Raw genomic sequence first — 27,871 nt, 5'->3', positions numbered from 1 at the left:
GCCCCCATCTTTGCTCCAACCCAAACCTCCACCCATGCTCCCCCATGCCCTAGTCCTGAACCTGCCTATCTCTTAGTTTCTTTCTCATCTTCCCCGTGTGTCCTCCGAGATCATATCTCCATAACATCGGCAGTTTCCGTTGCTGCCTCAGCTCATCTGCTGCTGAAACCCTCATCCGTGCCTTTGTTACCCCTAGGTGACTGTTCCAATGCTCTCCTGGCCGGCCTCCCATCTTCCACGCTCCACAAACTTCAGCTCATCCAAAACTCTGCTGCCCATTTCCTAACTCCACTAACCCACCACTCCTGTGCTCGCTGACCTACATTGGCTCCTGGTCCCGCAACACAAATTTAAAATTATCCTCCTTGTATCATGGCCTTGCCCCTCCCTATCTGTGTAACCTCCTCCAGCCCTACAACCCCCACCCCACGCTCTCTGTTACTCTAATGCACCTCCCTCACTTCCCTCCATCATTAGCAGCTGTGACTTTAGCCACCTAGGCCATAGGCTCTGGAATTTCCTCCGCCTCCCACCTCCCTCTTTTCCATTAACACCCTGATTAAAACCCTTTGACTGTTTTTGTTCACCCTTCTCAATATCTCCTTCTTTGGCTTAGTGTTCAGTTTTTATCAATTACACTTGTCTGCAGCACCTTGGGATGTTTGTCTATGTCTCGTCTCCATGCCCTGGTTGGATGGTGTGTGTGTGTGTGTGTGTGTGTCTCTTTCTGTCCTCCCAGTTGGTGTTAATCTATCCCCATGTCTCTCTTTCCCCCCCCGCCCCATGCCCTAGCTGGATAGTGTGCCCCTCTCTTCCCCAGTTGGTGATATTCTACCCCTGTCTCTCTCCCCCCCCCCCATGCCGTAGCTGGATAGTGTGTGTCTCTCTTTTCCCTAGTTGGTGATATTGTCTCTCTCTCTCTCTCTTTCAGGACCTTCCAGTACAGACCCTGTTGAACTTTATGATTGACATTGTCAAGGGGATGGAGTATTTGAGCAGCAAGAACTTTATCCACAGGGACCTGGCTACACGCAACTGCATGTAAGTGAGCATGTGCGGGGCGTGCAGTACACGGGTGAACTAACCACACCCCCAGTTGCTGACATGATGACCTTGTAGAGATTTGTAAACAATTTTACAACACCAAGTTATAGTCCAGCAATTTTATTTTAAATTCACAAGCTTTCGGAGATTTTCTCCTTCCTCAGGCAAATGTTATAACTTGGTGTTGTAAAATTGTTTACAATTGTCAACCCCAGTCCATCACCGGCATCTCCACTTGTAGAGATGGTTTGAGTATCAAGGTACTGATATCCCAATCCGCCAAAATAGGCGAGTCTCACCGGTTTCTAGTTGGTTGCTGCAGTCCTGTCTATATATTGTCTTAAGGTTCTTGCTTCCATATTACCCCCACATACTCTGCAACTCCTCTCAACCTCCCCCCACACCCCCTCCATACCCTGCCTTAAGTGTCCCCAGAGCACTCTTCATGCCCTGCCTGCTGCCCCTCACCCCCTCCCTTGTATCCTGCCTTAGGGCTGCTGACTATTGACCTCCAATACTCTACCATAAGTCTGCTGTCTCCAATTCCCCCCCTAAAGGCCTCCAACACCCCATTACATTGCAGCATTCTCTTTGCTTTGTTGATTGCTGCTCCATGATGTTTGGACGTATTGAGCGTTGAATCTGCTCAGACCTCTTTCTATTTCATTCTGACACCATTCGTGGAGTTTATATCTTACCCATTTTTTTCTTCCTAGGTGAAGAATATGTGTTAAATGTAATCTGCCATTGTTAGGCCCAATGATATATAAGAGGCAATTTTATATGTCCGAATTTACGGCAGGGAGCCTCATCGGCTGGTGATTCAGGTGCTCGCTGGTTGGATAATGTGATGGCATCATGGTAGGAAAATCACAGGCAACAAGTGCTTGAATTTGCACTATGACCTGCTGCCTACCTCCAACTGTGCAGTGAAAACTCGTACAATTAGACCTATTTCCTCCAACTCGTTTTGTACCTCGTTAGCTGTCTCCTCAGAACCAACTGGTCCTCCCAGTTTGGCATCCTATGCAAAGTCAGCCGATTAGCAATCAGTTCCGAGTCGCTGATGTAAATTGGAAGCAGTAGGTAGCTCTGGGGCACCCGACTCAGCATTCCCTCTCCCCCACCCTCAGTATAACTCCTCTAATGTGTACCTCTTACTTTCTAACCTTCCGCCACTTTCAACAAGAACACCTCGCATTAAACAGCGCCTGTAACGTAGTAAAACGTCCCAAGGCGCTTCACAGGAGCGATTATCAAACAAAAATTGACACCGAGCCAAGGAAGGAGATATTAGGGGGGAGGGGTGACTAAAAGCTTGGTCAAAGAGGTAGGTGTTAAGGAGGGACTAAAACGGGGAGAGAGCGGTAGAGAGGCGGAGAGGTTTTGGGAAGAAATTCCAGAGCTTACGGCTTAGACACAGTCGCCAATGGTGGGGAGAAGTGAGTGGGGGATGCACAAGAGGCCAGAATTGGAGGAGCGCAGAGTTCTCGGAGGGCTGTAGGGCTGAAGGACGTTACAGAGATTGAGAGGGGCGAGGCCACGGGGGGATTTGAAAACAAGGATGAGAATTTTAAAATCGACTTTGGAGAGGAAAGGGGGTTGGAGATAGTGTGGTACTTTGCGAGGATAGAGGGGTCAAGGGTGGGATTTTTGAGGAGGGAGGTGATGAGGACAGATTTGAATGGGAGGGGGACAGTACCTGGGGAGAGGGAACCGTCAACATTATCAGCTAACATGGGGGCCAGGAAGGGAAGTTGGGTGGTCAGTAGTTTAGTGGGAATAGGATTGAGGGAGCAGGAGGTGGGACTCATGGTCAAGCTGAGCTGGGAGAGGAGCGATAGCAGAGAAACTAGAGAAAGTTGTGGGTTCAGGGCTAGGGCAAGGGGAAACCTTGGGAGAAGCTTAGTTGGTGGGCAAGGGGAAAGGAGGGAAGCAGCAGAGGCAGTTGAATGGATGGTCTCAATCTTAGTGACAAAAAAGTCCATGAGCCAGGATGCTCCTGGAGCAATGAGCCATTTTGGCAGAGGGGAACAGGAAAGGATAATGCTTGACATTTCATATCCAAAGTTGGCCAAGCTTTGAGCTTAACCAGTAGCCCTCTATGTAAAACGTGGTGAAATCCTTTTCGGAAGTCTGGATGCAAAGGGCATCCATGGTACACTCTGCCATAGAGATTTCCACTATTTACTTCAGGTGTTGTAGCTCTCTCGCTTCTGAGTCAGAAGGTTGTGGGTTCAACTCCCACTCCAGAGACTTGAGCGCATAATCCAGGCTGACACTTCGGTGCAGTACTGAGGGAGTGCTGCACTGTCGGAGGTGCCGTCTTTTGGATAAGACTTTAAGCCGAGGCCCCGTCTGCCCTCTCAGGTCCCATGGCACTATTTCGAAGAAGAGCAGGGGAGTTCTCCACGGTGTCCTGGGCAATATTTATCCCTCAAACCAACATCTCTAAAAGTAGATTATCTGGTCATTGGTGTTTTTGGGACCTTGCTGTGTGCAAATTGGCTGCTGCATTTCTTATGTTGCCACAGTGATTACACTTCAAAAGTACTTAATTGGCTGTAAAGCGCTTTGGGACATCCTGAGGTCGAGAACAGGAGCTATATAAATGCAAGTCTTTCTTTCAAGTCTTTCTTAAATAAGTCAAGAAGGTTGGTCAGTCAGGATCTTCCCTTTCTGACCCGATTATTATTGTACAAGATTACTCCTAATATAATGACTAATGATAAGACTAATGGTAGTTGCCTGTGTCAGCTTTATTGCCCTTTCTGATTATGGGCACCGTGCTACTAGGTGAGAAAAGGGGTGACAATCAAGAGGAGGAAAGAATGAAATAGGGATTTGGCAGGGGAAGGGGGACCAGGACGTAGCAGCAGGGAGGAGAGACAAGGTGCTTAGAAAACGAGGAGGGGCAAACAACAATAGAATAAAGAATAGTGTAGAAAGAGCAGAAATTAGGTGGAGAAAATAAGCAAAGCAGACTAGCATGGTGTTGGAATGCATGTGTATTAATGCGAGAAGTGTTACAAATAAGGTTGATGAGTTGAAACACTGGCTACAACGGAGACCTGGCTTAAAGATGAACTAAACATTCCTGTCTACAATGTATTCAGAAGGGATAGGGAAGGAAAAAAGACAGGGGGGTGGCAATATTGATCAAGGATAATATTACAGTTCTATAGAGGGACGATATACCAGGGGGTTCAAAGACTGAATCGATTTGGTTGGAGTTAAGGAACATTAAAGGAGCTGTTACATTGCTGGGTGTTTACTACAGACCCCCAAATAGTGAGAAGGAGATAGAGGAGTAAATCTGTAGGCAAATTTCAGAGAAATATAAAAATAATAGAGCAGTAATTTTAGGGGATTTCAATTACCCTAATATAGACTGGAGAAAAAACAGAGTAAAGGGCAAGGAGGGTGAAGAATTCCTAAAATGTGTACAGGAGAACTTTCTTAATCAGTATGTTTCGAGCCCAATGAGGAAGGAAGCAATGCTGGATCTAGTTCTGGGGAATGAAGTGGAGTGTGTTTCAATGCGCGAACATCTTGGTAATAGTGATCATAATATAATTAGGTTTAAAGTAGTTATGGAAAGGGACAAAGAAAAATCAAAGATGAAAATACCCAACTGGAGGAGAGCCAATTTCAGTGATTTGAGAAGGGATCGAGCACAGGTGGACTGGAAACAAAGATTAGCCAAGAAAACAGTAAATGAGCAATGACAGGCCTTCAAGGTGGAGATAGTTCGGGTACAAACCAAGCATATTCCCACAAGAAGGAAAGATAGGGCATCCATAGCTAAAGCTCCCTGGATGACAAAGGAAATAGAGGTTAAAATAAAACAGAAAAAGGAGGTTTATGAGAAATGTCAGGTACAGAATACAGTAGGAAACCAGGCAGAATACAGAGAGTACAGGGGGAAATTGAAAGGATAGAAGAATGGCAAAGAGAGAATATGAGAAAAGATTAGCAGGAAACATACAAGGGAACCAAAGAATCTTTTATAAACATATAAAAAGAAAAAGGTTAGTTCAAGAAATGGTAGGGCCGATTCGGGTCAAAGAAGGAAACCTTGTGGAGGCAGAGGGCATGACTTTGCATCTGTCTTCACAAAAGAAGAGGATAAAGTTAATGTTGCAGTAGAGGAGGAGGGAGTAGAGAGATTGGATAAGATAAAAATAGATAGAAAGGAGGTGCTAAATAGGTTGGCATCACTCAAAGTTAACAAGTCACCCGGTCCAGATGGGATACATCCTAGATTGCTGAGGGAAGCAAGGGTGGAGATAGCAGAAGCTCTGACCACAATCTTTCAATCCTCCTTGGATATGGGAGTGGTGCAAGAGGGCTGGAGGATTGCAAATGTTACACCCCTGTTCAAAAAGAGAGGAGGAATAAACCTAGTAATTACAGGCCAGTCCTAATGTCAGTGGTGGGAAAACTACCAGAGACCACTGTCAAGGACAAAATTAATTCTCACATGGAGAAGCATGGATTAATAAGGACAGCCAGCACTGATTTGTTAAAGGCACATCATGTCTGACTAACCTGATTGAGTTCTTTAATGAAGTATCAGAAAGGGTTGATGAAGGTAATGCAGTAGATGTTCTATTCTAAACATTCACTCCCTTCACCACAGTGGCTGCAGTGTGTACCATCCACAGGATGCACTGCAGCAACTCGCCAAGGCTTCTTCGACAGCACCTCCCAAACCGCGACCTCTACCACCTAGAAGGACAAGGGCAGCAGGCACATAGGAACAACACCACCTGCACGTTCCCCTCCAAGTCACACACCATCCCGCCTTGGAAATATATCGCCGTTCCTTCATCGTCGCTGGGTCAAAATCCTGGAACTCCCTTCCTAACAGCACTGTGGGAGAACCTTCACCACATGGACTGTAGCGGTTCAAGAAGGCGGCTCACCACCACCTTCTCAAGGGCAATTAGGGATGGGCAATAAATGCCGGCCTTGCCAGCGACGCCCTCATCCCATGAACGAATAAAAAAAAATATAGACTTCATTTGATAAAATACCACATAACAGACTTATTCGGAAAATAGAAGCACATGGGATTAAAGGAACGATGGTAACTTGGGTACATAATTGGCTATGGGGTAGGAGGCAGAGAGTAGTGGTGAACGGATGTTTTTCTGACTGGAGAGAAGTTTGCAGTGGGGTCCCCCAGGGGTCGGTATTAGGACCATTGCTTTTCTTGTTATATATAAATGACCTGGACTTGGGAATAGGGAGTATAATTTCAAAGTTTGCGGTTGATACAAAACTTAGCAATGTAGTAAATAGTGAGGAGGATAGTAGCAGACTTCAGGAGGACATTGACAGACTGGTGAATTGGACAGACACAGGTTGATGCAATTTAATGCAGATAAGTATGAAGTGATGCACTTTGGGAGGAACAACATGGAGAGGCCGTATAATTTAAATGGTAATATTTTGAGGGGGGTACAAGAGCAGAGGGACCTGGGGGTGCATGTTCACAAATCATTGAAGGTGGCAGGTCAAGTTGATAAAGTGGTTAAGAAAGCGCATGGGATACTTGGCTTTGTAAATAAGGGCATTGAAGGAAACAAGGACGTCATTCTAAACCTTTAGAAATCACTGGTTAGGCTTCAGCTGGAGTATTGTGTACAATTCTGAGCACCTCATTTTAGGAAGGATGTCAAGGCCTTTGAGAGGGTACAGAGGAGGTTTACCAGGATGATACCAGGGATGAGGGACTTCAGTTATGTGGAGAGATTGGAGAAACTGGGATTGTTCTCCTTAGAGCAGAGAAGGTTAAGGGGAGACTAATCGAGGGGTTCAAAATGACATGGGGTTGTGATAGAGCAAATCGGGAGGACCTGTTTCCTCTGGCAAGTGGGTCGGTAACCAGAGGTCATAGATTTAAAATAATTGGCAAAAGAACTAGAGGGGAAATGAGGAGAATTTTTTCACACAGAGAGTTGTTAAGATCTGGAACGCACTACCTGAAAGGGTGGTGGGAGCAGATTTCATCGGAACTTGCAAAAGGTAATTGGACATGTACTTGAAGAGGACTAATTTGCAGGGTTATGGGGAAAAAGCCGGGATGTGGGACTAAATTGGACAGGTCTTTCAAAGAGCCAGCACAGGCATGATGGGTTGAATGGCCTCCTTCTGTGCTGTAAGATTCTATGATTCTATGACATGTATAAAAAATAATTTAAAAGGCAAATGGAATGTTGGCCTTTATCTCAAGAGGGTTGAAATGCAAAGGGTTGGAAGTTATGTTACAGCTGTACAGAGAGCTCTGGTGAGACCCCATCTGGAGAACTGCGTTCAGTTCTGGGCACCACACCTCAGGAATGATATTTTGGCCTTGGAGTGGGTGCAGCACAGATTCACCAGAATGATACCTCGGCTGAAAGGGTTAAATTATGAGGACATGTTGCATTGACTAGATTTATATTCCCTTGAATATCGAAGATTAAGAGATGATCTAATTGAGGTATTTAAGATAATTAAAGGATTTGATAGGGTATATAGGGAGAAACTATTTCCTCTGATGGGAGAGTCCAGAACAAAGGGGGCATAACCTTAAAATTAGAGCTAGGCCGTTCAGGGGTGATGTCAGGAAGCATTTCTTCACACAAAGGGTAGTGGAAATCTGGAACTCTCTCCCCCAAAAAGCTGTTGAGGCTGGGGGTCAATTGAACATTTCAAAACTGAGATTGATGGATTCTTGTTAAGTAAGGGTATTAAGGGTTAAGGAACCAAGGCGGGTAAATGGAGTTAAGATACAGATCAACCATGATCTAATTGAATGGTAGAACAGGCTCAAGGGGCTGAATGGCCTCCTCCTGTTCCTACCTGTGTTGTGGGAGTGTTGAGCTTCTTAAAACCAGCCAGAAGGTCATCGTGAACTCATTAATGTCACTTCAAATCTTTTTTTTTCTCCAGGCTGGACCAAGATATGCACGTTTGCGTGGCAGACTTTGGCTTGTCTCGGAAGCTGTACAGCGGTGACTACTATAGACAAGGCAGCACGAGCAAGCTGCCCGTCAAATGGATTGCGTTGGAGAGTTTGGCAGATAACGTGTACACAGTTCACAGTGACGTGGTATGTACAAAGTCCATGCACGTATATATGTGTTTAGTTATCTCTTGTAGCATTGCTCATTAGCTCTGAAGCATGGTCGTGACCTTTAGCTGTTAACCTGGCTTGCCCCTTTTAAGGTCACTGCTCTAATTAGGCAAGTCTGGAAGTAATTACTATTGATGATAGAAGTTTCTATCGATTCCTGTGTGACTTGTTGCTATTTTATATAAGGTCTCTGATATGAAATGTGATGGACACAAGATGTAATGTTTATATCTGTGGATAGATATACTTCTATGTATATTATGTGTACAAGGTTTTTAAAGTTAAGCTTCTTTTAAGACTGGCGAATCCACAACTCCTGAACATGTTGTGAGGTCGGGCTCCATGGCAAAGGACATCCCAGGTGAACAATAAGGCTAACACCTGAGACAGGTCACGAGGTTAACCTCGCACCATCATTGCGCAAAACATGCTAAAGACGACACATAGCAGACCAGAGGCTCACGGCCAACAGAAAGAACTTGTATTTATATAGCACCTTTCATGACCTCAGGACGTCACAAAACACTATACAGCCAATGAAGTACTTTTTGAAGTGCAGGCACTGTTGTAGGAAACATGGCAGCCAATTTGCGCACAGCAAGCTCCCACAAACAGCAATGAGATAATGACCAGATAATCTGTTTCAGTGATGTTGATTGAGGGATAAATATTGACCAGGTCACCGGGGAGAACTCCCCTGCTCTTTGAAATAGTATCATGGGATCATTTACGTCCACCTGAGAGGGCAGACGGGGCCTAGGTTTAATGTCTCATACAAAAGACAGCACCTCTGACAGCGCAGCACTCCACTGGGAGTGTCAGCCTAGATTTTGTGCTCAAGTCTCTGGAGTGGGACGATGAACCCATGACCTTCTGACTCACAGTCAAGAGTGCGACTCACTGAGCCACGGCTGACAACAGAGGGAGTGTTTACTTTGGGCTTTCTGATGCCTCATGACGCAACAGGTGGAGGACGTGGAAGAGACCACATGAAGACTTGGTGACTGTCTTTCCCCAATGCAGGAGGCGCCTGTCCTGTTTAAACAGGAACACAGGTAGCGTAGTGGTTCTGTTACTGGACTAATAATCCAGAGAACGTGAGTTCAAATCTCAACAAGGCAGTTTGTGAATTTTAATTCAGTTTTAAAAATCTGGAAATAAATAAACTGGTATCAGTAAAAATAACTGAAAAACTGTTGGATTATCATAAAAACCCAACTGGTTCACTAATATCCTTTAGGGAAGGAAACCTTCTGTCCTTGTGGCTCAAGTCCCACATGTGATTGACTCTGAAGTAGCCTAGCGAGCCCCTCAGTTGTATCAGGCAGCTTTAGTTGCAGAAGAAGGCTCAACACCACCGCCTCCTTCTTAGGCCGATCCCGGAGGGGCAATGGATGCCGGCCTTGTCAGTGACACCCACATCCCGAGAATGAATTAAAAAAAAATATTGCATGTGGTCCTGTCAGCGATCTCAGCGCTAGAGACCAATGAAAGATGCATTATGTTCTTGGCATCCCTGAGGACTGGACGTTAAAGGAAATCGGTGAGGTGATGAGAGGCATTATACGGAGAGGGCTCGGTGCCTTCAGAGGTTGTACCAGGTATTGCTTCCTGATGAAGCTCCAGTTATCTCCTGACTCCCCGATTTTTATTGCCCCCACCTGGCTAAAATGGGGTGGGGGGAGAGTTAAAATGAGGCCAGTCACACCTGCTCTTATCCCACCGTGTTCCAAACTTAACCTGCTCTTGTGAGTGCTTCTCCAGGCCTCACAGGGGAAGCCTTGGGCTCCCTGGGCACCCACCCTCCTGATCGCAGCCAGACCACTCCCTCCCCACTGACTGCAGGGGTCCGTTCCCATGGGTCCCCCACTGCGGCCTCCTGCCACTCCCGCCCACCGGCCAGGCTGTCAATTTGGCCGGGTGGCGAGCAGGACTCTGCAAATATTTATTCAAATGAGGTCCTGTCGTTAAGATCGGCAGGGCCTCCACAACCCCCGACCTCGCCGGGTTCTTCACCCGCTACCAGGCTCCCCCGCACCCTTCCTCCCCAGCACCCACCCCCCCCCCAACCCCGTAAAAACCGAGGCCCAAGTCTGTGTGTTAAACATAAGAAATAGGAGCAGGAGTAGGCCATTTGGCCCCTCGAGTCTGTTCTGCCGTTCAATAAGCTCATGGCTGATCTTTGACCTCAACTCCACTTTCCCGCCCGATCCCATATCCCTAGATTCCAAAAATCTATCGATTTCGGTCTTTAATATACTCAACGACTGAGCATCCACAGCCCTCTGAGGTAGAGAATTCCAAAGATTAAGGTGCTGAGAGAGGAGTGAATTATGTGAGGTACTAAGGGCGGTGGTAGAGTGGAAACAGGATATGCGTGTGCTGCATGGGGACTTCCATTTGCCCCAAGGCTCCTATTGACATTGCAGCCGTTGCTAGGCTCCCACCAGGCATTAGGAGCGTACCGGGGTACATTTGAATGTGCCAGTGTGTCGAGAGTACATCTTTTCTATCTGTAATTGTGCATTCACACTTAAGTTACTCTGCTTCTAGTGGTCGTTTGGGGTCACCATGTGGGAAATAGCAGCAAGAGGTCAAACCCCGTACCCAGGTGTTGAGAATGCCGAGATCTTTGACTACCTCATACGTGGGCAGAGGCTGAAGCAGCCTCCACACTGCACTGATGAACTGTAAGTAATGGGTGAAATCGCAGAAATTATCCTTTGGAATAAAATCGTCCTGAGTTCCTAACTCGCACCAAGTCCCGTTCACCCATCACCCCTGTGCTCGCTGACCTACATTGGCTCCCAGTCCGGGAACGCCTCGATTTTAAAAATTCTCATCCTTGTGTTCAAATTCCTCCGTGACCTCGCCCCTCCCAATCTCTGTAACCTCCTCCAGCCCTACAACCCTCCGAGAGCTCTGTGCTCCTCCAATTCTTGCCTCCTGTTTATCCACCCCATTGGCGGTCGTGCCTTCCGCTGCCCAGACCCTAAGATCTGGAATTCCCTTCTTAAACCACTCTACCTCTCTCTCCTGCTTTAAGACGCTCCTTAAAACCTACCACTTTGACCAAGCTTTTTGTCACGTGCCCTAATATCTCCTTATGTGGCTCGGTGTCAATTTTTTTGTTTGATTATACTCCTGTGAAGCGCCTTGGGATGTTCTCCTATGTTAAAGGCGCTATATAAATGCAAGCTGTTGTTGTGTTAGAGGTCAGCGGTGCTGGTTACAGTTTGAGTTGAGGGCCGGGTTTGGGTTTGGTTAGCGTTGAATTTATTTCGGGGGCGGGGTGGGGGGGTGGTGGGGTGGAGGTGACATTATTTCGTTGAATGTGAGAGTGTTTCTTTCGACAGGGGGGACCGTAATAGAAGAATTTGCTGTAGTGGGGACTGGGTTAATTTATTACAGGAGGCCGATATATCTTGTGAAAGCAGCTCTGGTGCCAGCTCCATTGGGCTTGCTGTTGCTCTCCCTCGTCACTAGCTACGCTGCTGCTGAGTCCTGGGTTTAAAGGTTGCAGGCGTGCAGTCAAGAATAGACAGGGCCAACCAATGCAGGGTCAGATTTCCATAATCAACGGTGCGAGCAACCTTTCTTAACAAATAACGCTTTAACTGTAGAATAAAGCTCTGCCTCAGTCTCAGCCTTGCACTAGAACTCTCTCATGCACCAGTGTGACATTTTCCATGCCCTAGTTCTCTGAATTAGATCATCAGATTTTGCGCTGTGGGCCCAACTACTGGAAACTGAGGTCTGACGTCCCACACTGATAACACAGCGAAGTGTTACACTGACAGAGAGAGGAACCTTTCATCTCACCAGCCCGGGTTGGATCGAAACCCAGGTCATAGACTTGCACCAACCAATCTCCCTGATAAAGTCCTTTGCTGAAGTGCCAGTGCCCAAAGATACAGTTTGACATTTGAACCTAATTGCATAGATCATATTCCCTTGAGTATAGAGGATTAAGGGGTGATCTAATTGAGGTGTTTAAGATGATTAATGGATTTGATAGGGTAGATAGAGAGAAATTATTACCTCCGCTGGGGGAGTCCAGAACAAGGGGGCATAACCTTAAAATTAGAGCTGGGCCGTTCAGGGGTGATGTCAGGAAGCACTTCTTCACACAAAGGGTAGTGGAAATCTGGAACTCTTCCCCCAAAAAGCTGTTGAGGCTGGGGGTCAATTGAACATTTCAAAACTGAGATTAATAGATTTTTGTTAGGCAAGGGTATTAAGGGTTAAGGAACCAAGGCGGGTAGATGGAGTTAAGATACAGATCAGCCATGATCGAATTGAATGGTGGAACAGGCTCATGGGGCTGAATGGCCTACTCCTGTTCCTTCCTTTGTAACCTTGAAGATGTTGAGAAGAGACATGAATGGAATCATCTTCCCACAGCTGAGCAATACTTCCTATTGTCTGTTAATAAAAGCTCTTAACGTTTTTGTGTTGAGACAGGTACGAGCTCATGTACAGATGTTGGCACATTGACCCCAAGCTCAGGCCCACCTTTGAATCTTTGAGGGGATCGCTGGAAAGCCTCTTACTGGGCCTCTCTCCAGTCACAGAGAAACACCAGCAATTCTACATGAACCTACGGGAAGGGGCGGCGGCTTCTGAGTGCGAGCAAGGCCGCAGCACGGCCTGTTGGGAAATGGACGGACAAAGTCCAGACAACATGGAGGCCTCGGCTGTTTCAGGTACTGCTGACTATCGTTATGTGATGGCTCCTCTGAGTTTGATGGAAGACAGAAGCGAGGAGACCCCAACAAATGAGATAGCGGACCCCTTACATGACGAAGAGCAGGAAGATGAAATCATTATAAATCTTTAGCAACGGGAGACTTGGGCCTAATTACTGAGTAGTGCAATAATGGAACTGAGGGCGTTCCTCTCAGCTGTGCCTTGGTACCACACCCGGGTCGAACACTTCTAGGCTCACCGCCTTCAACAGGATCCAGATCCAAAAAGACCTTGGAGATTTCCGAAGTCAATGAAAACTGGAACAAACAATTGATTTGTATCTACTGAATGTCAAATATTGTTTACTGGACATGTTTCCTCGCACTTTTTTTTTGATTTGAATTAAAACTTACCTTTTTTTTGAATTGTTCTCTTTGGGCAGGGGACTCTATTAAAGGTGCAATCATTTTAGGTGTTGGGTTGATCTGTCCACCTGCTCTTCCTCAAATGATCAAATCTTTTCTTGGATTACAGGCGTGGGGGAAGGGATTGCAGGGCACACCAGACAGTATTGTCAGCGAACTTGCCTGGTGTACTGGTACCAATAATCCCCAAAGTTGGTCGACTTTAATGTTAAGAAAGAACTAACTTGCATTTAATATAGTGCCTTTCGTGACCTCAGAATGTCCCAAAGCACTTTACAGCCAATTAAATACTTTTGAAGTGTAGGCAATTTATGCACAGCAAGGTCCCACAAACAGCAATGTGACAATGACCAGATAATCTGTTTTATTGAAGGGATAAATATTGGCCAGGACACTGGGGAGAACTCCCCTGCTCTTCTTTGAAATAGTGCCATGGGATCTTTTATATCCACTTCATAGGGTCTCAATTTTACAAATAATCCGAAAGGCAGTACCTCCGACTGGAGTGTGAGCCTGGATTTTGTGCTCAAGTCTCTGGGGTGGGACTTGAGCCCACAACCTTCTGACTCAGAGATGAGAGTGCTACCACTGAGCCACAGCTGACACTGTTACATTAACACTGTTGGGCTGTAATTCCCTCCAGTGCTTTGATGCATTTGTGTAAAACTCTTGTATGTGCTGTTTTAATGCAAAGACATTTAATGTGAATGTGATGACTAGTACACTGGAAATTGAGGCAGTTAAACTCCCTTATGTGATAGTCTTAATTCATCACTTCTCACCAGCCACCAGTGATAGAGTTGTAAGCAAAGGAATAAAAATTCCACATACCCACCCTTACTCTTCACGGAGATTCTGGTGAAAATACCTACAACCCAGCCTTGTGCACTGTTACACTTTTGGTGAAATGATGGTGAAAATACTGCCAGAGGCGCAGAAGTGACCATTGTGTGTTAGGGGTGTGCCTAGGAGCTGTAGATCCAAGCTGAGAGAGTTCACTGTGGTCTCCCAAACCTGCGAGAAGGACAAGGGCAGCAGGTGCATGGGAACACCACCACCTCCAAGTCACACACCATCCCGACTTGGACATATATCGCCGTTCCTTCATTGTCACTGGCTCAAAATCTGGAACTTCCTACCTAACACCACAGTGGGAGAACCTTCACCATATGGACTGCGGTGGTTTAAGAAGGCGGCTCACCACCACCTTCTCAAGGGCAATTAGGGATGGGCAATAAATGCCAGCCTCGCCAGCTGCGCCCACATCCCGAGAATGAATATTTTAAAATGTTTTTCTCTGATGTAGGGTGGGTTAGCCACACGCTCTGATCTCGCTTTCCCTCACATCCAATCTACGGCCTGCAGAAACTGCTCATGCACCGTGAGAGTTTATTTTTATTTTTTACGCAGGGCGCGGTCACGAATCTCAGTGAAGAATTCAGATTATCCTTTACACAGATCTAGGTGTTCCAAGTAGTTTGGGAAGGGGTCAAGAGTCCTGACTCTCAGCTACCCAGCCCACTGCAATCTTCTCCATGTAACATGCTCTGATACTGCCTCCAGCCCACTGCAATCTTCTCCATGTAACATGCTCTGATACTGCCTCCAGCCCACTGCAATCTTCTCCATGTAACATGCTCTGATACTGCCTCCAGCCCACTGCAATCTTCTCCATGTAACATGCTCTGATACTGCCTCCAGCCCACTGCAATCTTCTCCATGTAACATGCTCTGATACTGCCTCCAGCCCACTGCTTGTTAGTGCGGCATTTGAAGGTTTCCTTCAGCACCCTCCTTGCAAACACGCAAACACACTCTTCCTCTCTTCCCCCTCTACTCCTCCCCTCTGGATTTGAATCATTAGTAACAGCATATCTTGTGTGTCCTATACTTTGCTCCCTGATGCGTATGACCCTCATGACCCCTTCAATCGCTAGCTGCACATTGCTAATGATTAAGCATTGTACTGACTGAACCAGTTAATAGACAATAACGCACCGTCTGCCTGTATCCACAGTGGCTTGTGCACACTAGCTGATGTCCACACAGCAATGCACCAATACATAATTTAGCCCCTGGTACAATTTTCATAAATAAAACTCACTAATTGCTAACTGCAAATCACGCCACTTCATAGCTGCCAATCATCTCATGTGGCATTGTGCCCAGGTTTCCACTGATCCTTGTTCTCTCCGCAGTGGCTTCCCAGTTACCAATTGACTGCTCATTAAATGGCTTTAGTGCTCGGTTAACTCTTGAATATATTTCCGGAGAGTCCGAAGGGATGTCCCGCTATCTCGCGTTGCCAGTGGTGCTTGCAGGGAACACCCCTTGGGGAAGTGGCCTGTGCCAGCTCATTATCAAAATGAATGAGCAGAAGAATTAGGGGCTGAGTGCCAGCAATTTCCCAGCATGCATTCCCTGCTAACACTGCTCCCCATTTGGAGCGTCAAGTGATGAATTTCCCCCCATGGTGCTCAAGGGGATAACGTCAGCACAGGGTTCAGAGTGAGTTCATAGATTCTTGAGCCTCACTCTTCTGGTCCATTGAAACCTCTCAATTCTTCTACATCTTCAGAGGCGATCCAGGAAATCCCAAATGACCTGCCCTTTTCTCCCAACGGTGTAGTCGGAGGGTTGGTGACAACATCGGAGAGGTTGGTGATCTGTCACACTCCCAGATAGGTTGGGACTTACTGTGAGCTGGATTTTACCTGTGAATGTGTAGGAGCACACATAGCATAAAGAGTTCACTGTAATCACAACAAACCGAGAAATTCCTCAATCAACCACAAGCAACAGATTGAAACAGGCACTGTCTTCTTAAATAAATATTCAGTAAACCTTTTACTCGTTCTTTCGCAAGCATGCAACGCCATGGTATAAATCACGCCAAGCGCAGTATTGTAGCTCCCCCCATTGGTCAATTCGGCAAAGGTACCGTCCAATGCAGAATGAAACCATAAAGACTGTTCAATTCCCAGTCTGTGCTGAGATAACTGATCTCAGCCAAGGCAGCATTTAAAGGTTGTACTCTTGGTCTCAGTGTTCCTCGGCTAAGGAGGACGGAGAAAGCAGCCAGCCATCACTCTCCCGAGCACTATCAAGAAGACCACTGCCAGAAAGTGCATAGGTGCTCAAGTCACAAGATGAAGGCGGCCTTACAGCACATTGGTGAGGACAGGACTTGTTGCGAAGACCGCACGCGCCCCCGCTCCATCATTGAATAATCTACTACCTAGGCTCCTACATGAAGAATAGCCAATTGGACAAGGTACAGGTGGGCTACTGGTGCCAGTGGAGAGGAACAATGGGGGAAAGCCCAGTCTCCCACCCCCACCAAAAGACCCATATCACTGAATTGTTTTTACGTGAAAGTCCCACAATGAAAATCAGAGATGGATTTCCTAGCTTTTCTCTGTCCCCAAACAAGAATCTTTCTCAACCCCTTTTCTTCAATGAAGAGAATTGAAAGGAACTGTATGGATTAATTAAATCCATTAAAGCTTTTGCTATCTGGGAGCCCTCGTTATTTTATGCTGACTCACAGTCCGGGTATAAGGTATACTTTAGACAGGGGGTTAATGTCCAAATGATGTACTCTAAGGATTGACACAACCAGATCTTTGGGTCTCACCCAAATAATTAAAACCACCAAGCCAATTATTGACGTGTGGGTTGGATTAACTGAAGTCACGCAGCATATTCTGAACTTTGAAATGGTGTACAACACCAGGGCTATAAATCACACTGGGACCAGGCTTTGGCATCCGAAGGACACCCCTAGTTTCATTATATAATAACAGCAGGCCTAGCACATTCACTGCTATCTGCAGCAATAATGCTACAGTGCATAAAATGGACAGACAGTCAGACAGACCTATCGGTGCTGTAATTCAGCTATACTTACCGAACCGTTACAGGGAACAATCACGCTCACAGTAATATGTTCTCTGCCTCATAGGGCTAACTACAAAATTGCACTCCTGGTGGGATGGAAAGTCTTGGAGTGTGGCCTGCAATTTCCCTATATGTGCTGCTGCAAAGAATGTCCATTTATTAAAATCAGTCCTCTTGTGCCATAATCTTAATTCATCATTTCAAATTACTCCCACCACCAGAGACGGACTTCAACCCGGCAGAGACGGACTACAACCCGGCAGAGACGGACTAGACTACAACCCAGCAGAGACAGACTACAACCCAGCAGAGACAGGCCTGCACTACATACTTCAAGTGGACACAGTAAAGAAATTTTGTACATCCTCCATTACATTTTATAGAAACCCTCGTACCAGCACTCCTGGAATCCCACCTACAAACATCACAGCCAGTTCTACATAAGAATGGTCACACTGACAATTCACCAGACATAAAACACTGAATAGGGTCCCTGCACCTTAAGTGGCACAAATCGATTCATTTCTTAAAATGGTGCATGTGTACTGAAAGTGTGTAATTTTAAAATGGCACAAGTGTGCTTACTTTGCTGATATACCCCTTGAGTTCTGTGTACATCTTTTCAGTGAGTCCCTCATTTTAGTGTCTCTGTGATCCCCTTGTGGAAGTGATGGTATGACCCGGGATTGACACCACGGTTAGATCGCTGGCTTCAGATCTGAACTTTGAATTTTCTGGCTGATGAAGGGCCGATAAATATCTGTAAGCTCTGCCCAACTATAAAAAAGATCTGCATTTCTATGGCACCTTTCACGACCTCAGGATGTCCCAAAGCGCCTTACAGCCAATTAAGTACTTTTTGAAGTGAAGTGTTGAAATGTAGGCAACGCGGCAACCAATTTGCGCACAGCAAGATCCCACAATGAGACAATGACCAGATAATCTGTTTTAGTGATGTTGGTTGAGGGATAAATATTGGCCAGGTCACCAGAGAAAGCTCCCCTGCTCTTCTTCGAAGTAGTGACATGGATCTTTTACATCCACCTGAATTGGCAGACAGGGCCTCGTTTAACCGCTCATCTGAAAGACAGCACCTCCGACAGTGCAGCACTCCCTCAGTACTGCACTGGAGTGTCAGCCTATGTGTTCAAGTCTCTGGAGCGTGACTTGAGCCCATGAGCTTCTGACTCAGAGGCAAGGGTGCGACCTACTGAGCCACAGCTGACACCAAGAAACTTTCTCATACAGCAGTGGAGAGAAAAACCCTGGAATCATTTAAGAAACAATTAGATGCTACAATGGGAGGGCGGAGTTAGGTTCTATCTGGATGCAGAAATCAAAAGATCTAAAAGACCTTCCTCACCCACAATTATATTGTGAAATGACCAGTTAACCAGTTAATCTGTATTTGGTGGTATTGGTTAAGGGGTAAATGTTGGCCAGGGCATTGGGACACGCGACTGTTTGAATAGTGCCCTGGGATCTTATAAGTGCACCCGAGAGGAAAGATGGGACCTTCAACAGAGCAACACTCCTTCAGCACTACACTGAGTTTATAAGAACATAAGAAATTGGAGCAGGAGTAGGCCAATCGGCCCCTCGAGCCTGCTCCGCCATTCAATAAGATCATGGCTGATCTGATCCCAACCACAAATCTAAAGAACACAAGAAGTCGGAGCAGGACCCGGCCACACAGCCCCTGGGCCCTCTCCGCCACCCACAGGGCATTGACCGATCCGAACTCAGCTTCATGTCCAATTTCCTGCCCGCTCCCCATAACCCCTAATTCCCTTTACTTCTAGGAAACTGTCTATTTCTGTTTTAAATTTATTTAATGATGCAGCTTCCACAGCTTCCTGGGGCAGCAAATTCCACAGACCTACCACCCTCTGAGTGAAGAAGTTTCTCCTCATCTCAGTTTTGAAAGAGCAGCCCCTTATTCTAAGATTATGCCCCCTAGTTCTAGTTTCACCCATCTTTGGGAACATCCTTACCGCATCCACCCGATCAAGACCCTTCACAATCTTATATGTTTCAATAAGATCGCCTCTCATTCTTCTGAACTCCAATGAGTAGAGTCCCAATCTACTCAACCTCTCCTCATATGTCCGTCCCCTCATCCCCGGGATTAACCGAGTGAACCTTCTTTGTACTGCCTCGAGAGCAAGTATGTCTTTTCTTAAGTATGGAGACCAAAACTGTATGCAGTATTCCAGGTGCGGTCTCACCAATACCTTATATAACTGCAGCAATACCTCCCTGTTTTTATATTCTATCCCCCTAGCAATAAAAGCCAACATTCCGTTGGCTTTCTTGATCACCTGCTGCACCTGCATACCAACTTTTTGATTTTCTTGCACGAGGACCCCCAGATCCCTTTGTACTGCAGTACTTTCCAGTCTCTCGCCATTAAGAAAATAACTTGCTCTCTGATTTTTCCTGCCAAAGTGCATAACCTCACATTTTCCAATATTATATTGCATCTGCCAAATCTCCGCCCACTCACCCAGCCTGTCTATATCCCCTTGCAGGTTTTTTATGTCTTCCTCACTCTCTACTTTCCCTCCCATCTTTGTATCATCTGCAAATTTTGATATGTTGCACTCGGTCCCCTCCTCCAAATCGTTAATATAGATTGTAAAGAGTTGGGGACCTAGCACCGACCCCTGCGGAACACCACTGGTTACTGGTTGCCAGTCCGAAAATGAACCATTTATCCCAACTCTCTGATTCCTGTTCGATAACCAATCCTCCACCCATGCCAGAATATTACCCCCAATCCCGTGATTTTTTATCTTAAGTAATAATCTTTTATGTGGCACCTTGTCGAATGCCTTCTGGAAGTCTAAATACACTATGTCCACTGGTTCCCCTTTATCCACCCTATACGTTATATCCTCAAAGAACTCAAGCAAATTTGTCAGACATGACTTCCCCTTCATAAAGCCATGCTGACTTTGTCCTATTAAATTATGCTTATCTAAATGTTCCGTTACTGTCTCCTTAATAATAGACTCCAAAATTTTACCCACCACAGATGTTAAGCTAACTGGCCTATAATTTCCAGCCTTCTGCCTACTACCCTTTTTAAATAACGGTGTTACATTAGCAGTTTTCCAATCTGCCGGGACCTCTCCTGAGTCCAGGGAATTTTGGAAAACTATCACCAAAGCATCCACAATCCCTACTGCCACTTCCCTCAAGACCCTAGGATGGAAGCCATCAGGTCCAGGGGATTTATCCGCCTTGAGTCCCATTATTTTACTGAGTACCATCTCCTGAGTGATTTTAATCGTATTTAGCTCCTCCCCCCCGAGAGTCCCCTGTTTGTCCAGTGTTGGGATATTCTTAGTGTCCTCTACTGTAAAGACTGAAACAAAATATTTGTTCAGCATTTTTGCCATCTCCATGTTTCCCACCATTAATTTCCCGGTCTCATCCTCTAAGGGACCTACGTTTGCCTTAGCCACCCTTTTTCTTTTTATATAACTATAGAAACTCTTGCTATCTGTTTTTATATTTTTTGCTAATTTCTTTTCATAATCTAACTTCCCTTTCTTAATCAATCCTTTAGTTACTTTTTGCTGTCTTTTGAAGAATTCCCAATCTTCTATCCTCCCACTAAGTTTGGCTACCTTATATGTCCTTGTTTTTAGTCGGATACTATCCTTGATTTCTTTACTTAGCCACGGATGGCTGTCATTTCTTTTACACCCTTTTTTCCTCAGTGGAATATATTTATTTTGAAAGTTGTAAAATAACTCCCTAAATGAACACCACTGCTCATGTACCGTCTTACCCTTTAATCTATTTTCCCAGTCCACTTTAATCAATTCCGCTCTCATACCATCATAGTCTCCTTTATTCAAGCTCAGTACGCTTGTTTGAGAATCAACCTTCTCACCCTCTAATTGGATATGGAATTCAACCATGTTGTGGTCGCTCGTTCCAAGGGGATCCTTAACTAGGACATTATTAATTAATCCTGACTCATTACACAGGACCAGGTCCAAGGTTGCCTGCCCCCTTGTAGGATCAGTTACATACTGCTCAAGAAATCCATCCCTGATGCACTCAATGAACTCGTCCTCAAGGCTGCTCTGCCCAATTTGATTTGTCCAGTTAATATGATAATTAAAATCCCCCATAATTATGGCTGTTCCCTTATTACATGCCCCGACTATTTCCTGATTAATACTTCTTCCAGCAGAGTTGCAACTATTAGGAGGCCTATATACTACGCCCACTAATGTTTTTTTTCCCTTATTATTCCTTATCTCCACCCAAACTGTTTCATTATCTTGATGCTTTGTCCCAATATCATTTCTCTGTATTACAGTGATTCCTTCCTTTATTAATGATGCATGTCCCAATATCATTTCTCTGTATTACAGTGATTCCTTCCTTTATTAACATAGCCACCCCACCTCCCCTTCCTTCCTGCCTGTCCGTCCTGATTGTTAAATACCCTGGCATATTTAATTCCCAGTCGTTGTCACCCTGCAGCCATGTTTCTGTAATGGCCACAAGATCATACCCATATGTAGTTATTTGTGCCGTTAACTCGTCCATTTTATTACGAATGCTACGTGCATTCAGATAAAGAACTTTCAAATCTGTTTTGTGACGCTTAGTTCCTGCTTTTTCCTTTTTTAACACTTTACCTTTTACTCCATACCTTCTGTCCCTTCCTGTTACGCTTTCCTCTCTCTCCCTGCTCAGGTTCCCAACCCCCTGCCACTTTAGTTTAAACCCTCCCCAACAGCACTAGCAAACACTCCTCCTAGGACAGCGGTCCCGGCCCTGCCCAGGTGCAGACCGTCCGGTTTGTACTGGTCCCACCTCCCCCAGAACCGTTTCCAGTGTCCCAGGAATTTGAATCCCTCCCCCTTGCACCATTCCTCTAGCCACGTATTCATTTGAAATATCCTCCTATTTCTACTCTGACTAGTACGTGGCACTGGCAGCAATCCTGAGATTACTACCTTTGAGGTCCTATTTTTTAATTTACCTCCTAACTCCCTATATTCTGCTTTTAGGACCTCATCCCCTTTTTTACCTATATCGTTGGTGCCTATGTGCACCACGACAGCTGGCTGTTCGCCCTCCCCCTCCAAAATGTTCTGTAGCCGCTCCGAGACATCCTTGATCCTTGCACCAGGGAGGCAACACACCATCCTGGAGTCTCGGTTGCGGCCGCAGAAACGCCTGTCTATTCCCCTTACAATTGAGTCCCCTATCACTATAGCTCTGCCACTCTTTTTCCTCCCAGCCTGTGCAGCAGAGCTACCCGTGGTGCCAGGAAGTTGGCTGCTGCTGCCTTCCCCTGATAAGTCATCCCCCCCAACAGCATCCAAAGTGGCATATCTGTTTGAGAGGGGGATGGCCACAGGGGACCCCTGCACTACCTGCCTGCATCTCTTACTCTTCCTGGTGGTCACCCATTCACTTCCTGCCTGTATACCCTTTACCTGCGGTGTGACCAACTCGCTAAACGTGCTATCCACGAGTTTCTCTGCATCGTGGATGCTCCACAGTGAGTCCACCCGCAGCTCCAGCTCCGAGATACGATCGGTCAGTAGCTGCAGGTGGACACACTTCCCGCACACATGGTCGGCAGGGACACTGGTAGTGTCCATGACTTCCCACATCTTGCAGGAGGAGCATATCACGGGTGCGAGGTCTGCTGCCATGACTTGCCTTAGCTTAGTTACCCCTTTTAAATTACGTTGAAATTAGAGAATGTTAACTATACTAGGGACCTAGGTTCACTAAAAAAAAACACTATCTGCTATAAAACCTGCAGATCTTCCCTTTCTTATTACTTTACTTACAGTAAAATGGTAGAAATACTCACCTGAACCTACTCACCAATCAGCTGCCTCCCCTGTGCTGCGTCACTTTCTGACTGGTGACGTCACCCCGAACTGCCGCTGGTCTCAGAGTGTCGCTCTCAGAGTAAGCTCTGGTCTCGCTCTCTCCGCGCTGTTTATATCCCCGCTCTGGTCTCGCTCTCTCCGCGCTGTTTATATCCCCGCTCTGGTCTCGCTCTTTACCGCCGCTCACCAACTGAACTCTCGCTCTCTCCGTGCTGTTTTTATCCCCGCTCTGGTCTCGCTCTTTACCGCCGCTCACCGACTGAACTCTCGCTCTCTCCGCGCTGTTTTTATCCCCGCTCTGGTCTCGCTCTTTACCGCCGCTCACCGACTGAACTCTCGCTCTCTCCGCGCTGTTTTTATCCCCGCTCTGGTCTCGCTCTCTCCCGCCGCTCACCGCTCTCAGGTCCACTACCGCTCTGCAGGAAAAGCAAGGCAAAGCATCACCTCCTTCCCCCACTTCACCAAACTCCCACACTTACCGAACTCTCAGCACACTGTGTTGTCCTCACACCGTGCTGTCCGCACTGACAGGCCCCTTTATTTCTACAGTTGAGACTCAGATGAGTCAGGCCTGCCCCACCTTCAGGGACCAATTGAATCTAGCTAACCAATTAACTTGCTACAGCAGCTCTCTGCTGAAGCCTGACAGAAACTTAGAAATTTAAACTTTTAAATTGACCTTAAACAGTTGAAGCAATATGCACTAGATTTAAAGAGATTAACCCTTCAACTCCCACACTTACCGAACTCTCAGCACACTGTGTTGTCCTCACACCGTGCTGTCCGCACTGACAGGCCCCTGTATTTCTACAGTTGAGACTCAGATGAGTCAGGCCTGCCCCACCTTCAGGGACCAATTGAATCTAGCTAACCAATTAACTTGCTACAGCAGCTCTCTGCTGAAGCCTGACAGAAACTTAGAAATTTAAACTTTTAAATTGACCTTAAATAGTTGAAGCAATATGCACTAGATTTAAAGAGATTAACCCTTCAACTCCCACACTTACCGAACTCTCAGCACACTGTGTTGTCCTCACACCGTGCTGTCCGCACTGACAGGCCCCTGTATTTCTACAGTTGAGACTCAGATGAGTCAGGCCTGCCCCACCTTCAGGGACCAATTGAATCTAGCTAACCAATTAACTTGCTACAGCAGCTCTCTGCTGAAGCCTGACAGAAACTTAGAAATTTAAACTTTTAAATTGACCTTAAACAGTTGAAGCAATATGCACTAGATTTAAAGAGATTAACCCTTCAACTCCCACACTTACCGAACTCTCAGCACACTGTGTTGTCCTCACACCGTGCTGTCCGCACTGACAGGCCCCTGTATTTCTACAGTTGAGACTCAGATGAGTCAGGCCTGCCCCACCTTCAGGGACCAATTGAATCTAGCTGGATTACGCACGAGCTTGATTGGCCACCACCCTAAACATTCACTCCCTTCACCACCGGCGCACCGTGGCTGCAGTGTGAACCATCCACAGGATGCACTGCAGCAACTCGCCAAGAATTCTTCAACAGCACCTCCCAAACCCGCAACATCTACCACCTGGAAGGACAAGAGCAGCAGGTACATGTGAACAACACCACCTGCATGTTTCCCTCCAAGTCACACACCATCCCGACTTGGAAATATATCACCGTTCCTTCATCGCCGCTGGGTCAAAATCCTGGAACTCCCTTCCTAACAGCACTGTGGGAGAGCTTTCACCACACGGACTGCAGCGGTTCAAGAAGGCGGCTCACCACCACCTTCTCAAGGGAAATTAGGGATGGGCAATAAATGCCGGCCTTGCCAGCGACGCCCACATCCCATGAACGAATAAAAAAAATGGAGTTAACAGCACTGAAACAGGCCATTTAACCCAACTGATTTATGCCGATATTTATACTTCACGAGCCTCCTCCAACTCAAATTGACCTCTTTCCACCCTGCCTCTGAATCCCTCTATTCACTTCTCCTTCATGTACGAATCAAGCCTCCCCTTAAATGTATCAGTGCAATCTGCTTCAACCACTCCATGTGACAGCGAGTTCCACATTCTCACCACTCTCTGTGTAAAGAAATTCCTCCTAAATTCTTTATTTGATCTGTTAGTGACTATCTTATATTTAGGCCCCCTTGTTCTGGACTCACCCACAAGTGGAAACAGTTCCTCCACATCCACCCTATCAAACCCCTTCATAATTTTAAACACCTCTATCAGGTCTCCTCTTAGTGTCTTTTCCAGAGAAAAGAGCCCCAGCCTGCTCAATCTTTCCTGAAATCTCATAATATCATAGTCATAGTTTCATAGTAGGTACAGCACAGGAAGAGGCCATTCACCCATCGTGCCTGTGCCGGCTCTTTGAAAGAGCTATCCAATTAGTCCCATTCCCCTGTTCTTTCCCGATGGCCCTGTAATTTTTTCCCTTCAAGTATTTGTCCAATTCCCTTTTGATAGTTATTATTGAATCTGCTTCCACCACCCTTTCAGGCAGTGAATTCCAGATCATCACAACTCACTGCGTAAAAAAATGTTTCCTCATGTCGCCTCTGGTTCTTTTGCCAATCACTTTAAATCTGTGCCTCTGGTTACCGACCCTTTGGCCAACGGAAACAGTTTCTCCTTATTCACTCGATCAGAACCCTTCATGATTTTGAACACCTCTATCAAATCTCCCCATAACCTTCTCTGCTCTAAGCAGAACAACCCCAGCTTCTCCAGTCTCTCCACATAACTGAAGTCCCTCATCCCTGGTACCATTCTAGTAAATCTCTTCTGCACCCTCTCTAAGGCCTTGACATCCTTCCTAAAGTGCGGTGCCCAGAATTGAACGCAATACTCCAGCTGAGGCCTAACCAGTATTTTATAAAGGTTTAGCATAACTTCCTTGATTTTGTACTTTATTAATAAAGCCCAGGATCCCATATACTTTTTTTAACAGCTTATCCTGCCACCTTCAAAGATTTGTGTATGTGCACCCCTAGGTCTCTCTGTTCCTGCACCCTCTTTAAAATTGTATTGTTTAGTTTATATTCCCTCTCTTCATTCTTCCTACCAAAATCCATCACTTCACACTTTTCTGCATTAAATTTCATCTGCCATGTGTCTGCCCATTTCCTTGTAAATTTTTTCTGCATTCTCCAGTGCTTCAATATACTTTTTGTAGTATGGAGCCCAGAGTGGCACACAGTTCTCCAAGTGTGGTCTAACCAAGGTTCTATATAAATTTAACACTACCTCCCTGATTTTGTGTTCTATTTCTAGAAATGAACCCCAGTACTTTGTTTGCAGTCTTTATGGCCTTATCAACTTGCATTGCTACTTTTAGTGATTGATGTATCTGTATTCCCAGATCTCTTTGCTCATCTACCCTATTTAATAAGTGGTCTCTTTATTCCTCCTACCAATAATGAACCACCTCGCTCTTTGCTATATTGAATTTAATTTGCCCACTCTGCAAGCCTGTTTATGTCTTCCTGTATTTTGTTGCAGTCCTCCGTCTGTATTATTACCTATACCCCCAATTTGGTATCATCTGCAAATTTCAACTCCATACCACCAAGTCCCAAGGCCAAATCATTTATGTAAGTGTATAAGGGACACAGACTTGAACGTTTATGGCAGACAACTGGTTTAGCCATTCATCGCCAGATCTGACTGGACCACATAAAGCACTATTGGGTCCTACTCTCCTCTGCCAAAACTGCTCACTATTCCAGGATCATCCTTCTTAAACCCCTCTCCTCTGCCTCCTCCACCCTCACCTCCAACAGCAAGTGAGAGGAGCTCATGTGCTTCTTTGTCACCAAGATTGAGATCGTCCATTCCGCTGCCTCTGCTGCTTCCCGCTCTTCCCCTAGCCCACCAAGCAAAGCTTCCCTTAAGATTCCCCCCTGCCCCAGCCCTGGACTCACATCTTTCTCTAGTTTCTCTCCTATCTCCCCTCATGCCCACTCCGAGCTCGCCTTGACCATGAGAATCACCTCCTGCTCCCTCGACCCTATTCCCACCAAACTGCTGACCACCCAACTTCCCTTCCTGGCCCCCATGTTAGCTGATATTATTAACGGTTCCCTCTCCTCAGGTACTGTTCCCCTCCACTTCAAATCTGCCGTCATCACCCCCCTCCTCAAAAAAACCAACCTTGACCCCTGTCCTTGCAAACTACCGCCCCATCTCCAACCTCCCTTTCCTCTCCAAAGTCCTTGAACGTGTTGTCGCCTCCCAAATCCGTGCCCATCTTACCCGCAACTCCATGTTTGAACCCCTGCAGTTGGGTTTTCGTTCCTGCCACAGTACTGAATGGCCCTTCTCAAAGTCACAAATCACATCCTATGTGACTGTGACCGTGGTAAACTATCCCTCCTCATCCATCTCGACCTGTCTGCAGCCTTTGACACAGTTGACCACACCATCCTCCTGCAACACCTCTCCGTTGTCCAGTTGGTAGGGACTGCCTTTGCCTGGTTCCATTCTTGTCCATTCATTCGTAGCCAGAGAATCACCTACAATGGCTTCTCTTCCCACTCCCATATCGTTACCTCTGGAATCCCCCAAGGATCTATCCTTGGCCCCCTCCTATTTCTCATGTACATGCTGTCCCTCGGCGACATCATCTGGAAACACATCACCAGGTTCCACATGTTCGCTGACGACACCCAGCTCTACCTCACCACCACCACCTCCCTCGACCTCTCTATCTCTAAACGTTTTGTTATTTGATCTTTTAGCAAGGATTCTAGTATTTTCCCTGCCACTGATGTTACGTTAACTCCTCTTTTGACTTATGAACAGAAAATGCTGGAAAAACTCAGCGAG

The 27,871-nt window shown here is 46.2% G+C and overlaps 1 protein-coding gene across 1 annotated transcript in view; it reads left to right on the top strand.

Annotated features, from left to right (window-relative positions):
• tyro3 (TYRO3 protein tyrosine kinase) overlaps positions 1-13,281 on the top strand; it is a 168,981-nt gene extending 155,700 nt beyond the window's left edge. The window contains exons 16-19 of the mRNA XM_067991213.1: positions 932-1,041; positions 7,987-8,146; positions 10,724-10,860; positions 12,635-13,281. Of these exons, the coding sequence (XP_067847314.1) occupies positions 932-1,041; positions 7,987-8,146; positions 10,724-10,860; positions 12,635-13,010 (783 nt within the window). The 3' untranslated portion in view covers positions 13,011-13,281. The remainder of the gene's footprint in view (positions 1-931; positions 1,042-7,986; positions 8,147-10,723; positions 10,861-12,634) is intronic.
• Positions 13,282-27,871: the final 14,590 nt, after the last annotated feature.

Source organism: Heptranchias perlo, chromosome 10 (genome assembly GCF_035084215.1).
Source record: "Heptranchias perlo isolate sHepPer1 chromosome 10, sHepPer1.hap1, whole genome shotgun sequence".
NCBI classification, from domain to species: Eukaryota; Metazoa; Chordata; class Chondrichthyes; order Hexanchiformes; family Hexanchidae; genus Heptranchias; species Heptranchias perlo.
The sequence above is the reverse complement of the archived record's forward strand: the minus strand, read 5'-3'. Positions and strand labels throughout refer to the sequence as shown.